We start from the raw sequence: 1,567 nt of genomic DNA on the forward strand, positions 1-1,567 counted from the left end.
AGCAATTGCAGAAGAAAGGCGATGAGTTCAAGCTTCCTTTAGGCGAATCCTGTATCAAAATCCCAAACTCCATCATTGAGAAAAACAATAAATCCTGGGTTTCATTCATCCTTGGTCGATTCTATTCTGACCCTCCATTGCAAGGCATTATTCACAACATTGTCAACGGCATTTGGAGCAAGCAGTACCGAGATATATCAGTTTCCAGGTTGGAAGGATTTGCTTTCTTGTTCAGGATACCTAATGCCTCAACCAGGCAACGGGTCCTAAACCAGAAGCTGTGGCAGATAGAGGGACAGACAATGTTCGTCGCTAACTGGAACCAGGAGTTATTCCAGCCAAACCGGAGCTGACTCAAGCCCCAATCTTGCTAGAGCTACGAAATGTTCCTTTCCAAGCTTTCAATGAGGAAGGATTGGAACACAAAGTTTGGTGGGTCATCCAAAGTGTTTGCATCCGGCAACAGCAAACAAATCAAATCTGGGGTTGCAAGAGTGTTTACAATGATAGATCCCCGAAAGCCTTTGCCTGAGGCGGTAAACATCCAATTCGACTCTGAAAACATTAGGAGAGTGCTGGTATCAAGCCCATGGATGCCTTCGGTGTGCCAACACTGCAAAGAAGTTGGGCATAGTCTCAAGCACTATAAATTTGCTCCTATAAAGTGCCTTAAATGCAAAGCAACTGCTCACGACAATGAGAGTTGCCCCAAGCTTAAACCCCCAGGTTCCAAGGATCCTAAATCAAGGCGGGGCAGAGCTAAGAGCCATGACGTGAATATGGAGAATAAGAATATGAGCGTTGCCAAATATTCTATGGAGGTGATGAGATTCAGTGAATCTTCTTTGGGAATGTCTAAGTTGGAAGACAATGAAGAATCTAGTGAAGTTGTGCATAATAAAAGCAAGGTTTCGGCTGACACTGATGCTGTTGAGAGTGCTCTTTCTGATGTTGAACTAGATTCATATGATATCGATTCAGGCGACTCTCAGAGCCCGGACGAACCACAGATGTCTCAAGGCTTTCAACAGGTTGTCTCTAAAAAGAAGAAGAAGAGTTCTAGGGGCAAGGGCCCCAACCTCGCATAAATTTTATGCGTAAAGAAATTTTTTGTTGGAACGTCCGGGGTTTTAATATTTCCAACCACTGTGGCGGGTTTAAAAAATGGTGTAGGATTAATAATCCCATCTTTGGCGGCATAATAGATACGCATGTAAGGCAACCGAAGTGTAAGCGATTTATAGATCAGATCCTTCCTGGTTGGTCTCTCGATGAGAACTATGATTTCTGAGTTTTGGTTAAAATTTGGGTTATATGTGATATGTTCATAAATTGCATCATTTAGGTTGCATTTTTAGTCCAAATCATGTTTTGTCTCATGCATTTTAGGTCTTTAGGCATTGTTTTAGGACTTAGGAGCTGCAATAGGTCCAAAGGAGTCTTTGCATGTTTGGAGTCTTAAATAGGTACTTTGGAGTCTGTTTGGAGCAGAAGAGTTGAGACCACCAGGTGTTTAAATGGAGTTTGGAGGTTCAAAAATGGTGAAAATGGCTTCCCGATTGTTATC

The 1,567-nt window shown here is 42.6% G+C and overlaps 1 protein-coding gene across 1 annotated transcript; it reads left to right on the forward strand.

Annotated features, from left to right (window-relative positions):
- The first annotated feature begins 404 nt into the window (after positions 1-404).
- LOC112089788 lies at positions 405-1,088 on the forward strand. Its single transcript, XM_024160546.1, has one exon. The coding sequence runs from the start codon at positions 405-407 to the stop codon at positions 1,086-1,088; it is 684 nt and encodes a 227-aa protein (XP_024016314.1).
- The last annotated feature ends 479 nt before the right edge of the window (positions 1,089-1,567 follow it).

This window comes from Eutrema salsugineum, unplaced genomic scaffold, assembly GCF_000478725.1.
Source record: "Eutrema salsugineum unplaced genomic scaffold, Eutsalg1_0 scaffold_11, whole genome shotgun sequence".
NCBI lineage: Eukaryota > Viridiplantae > Streptophyta > Magnoliopsida > Brassicales > Brassicaceae > Eutrema > Eutrema salsugineum.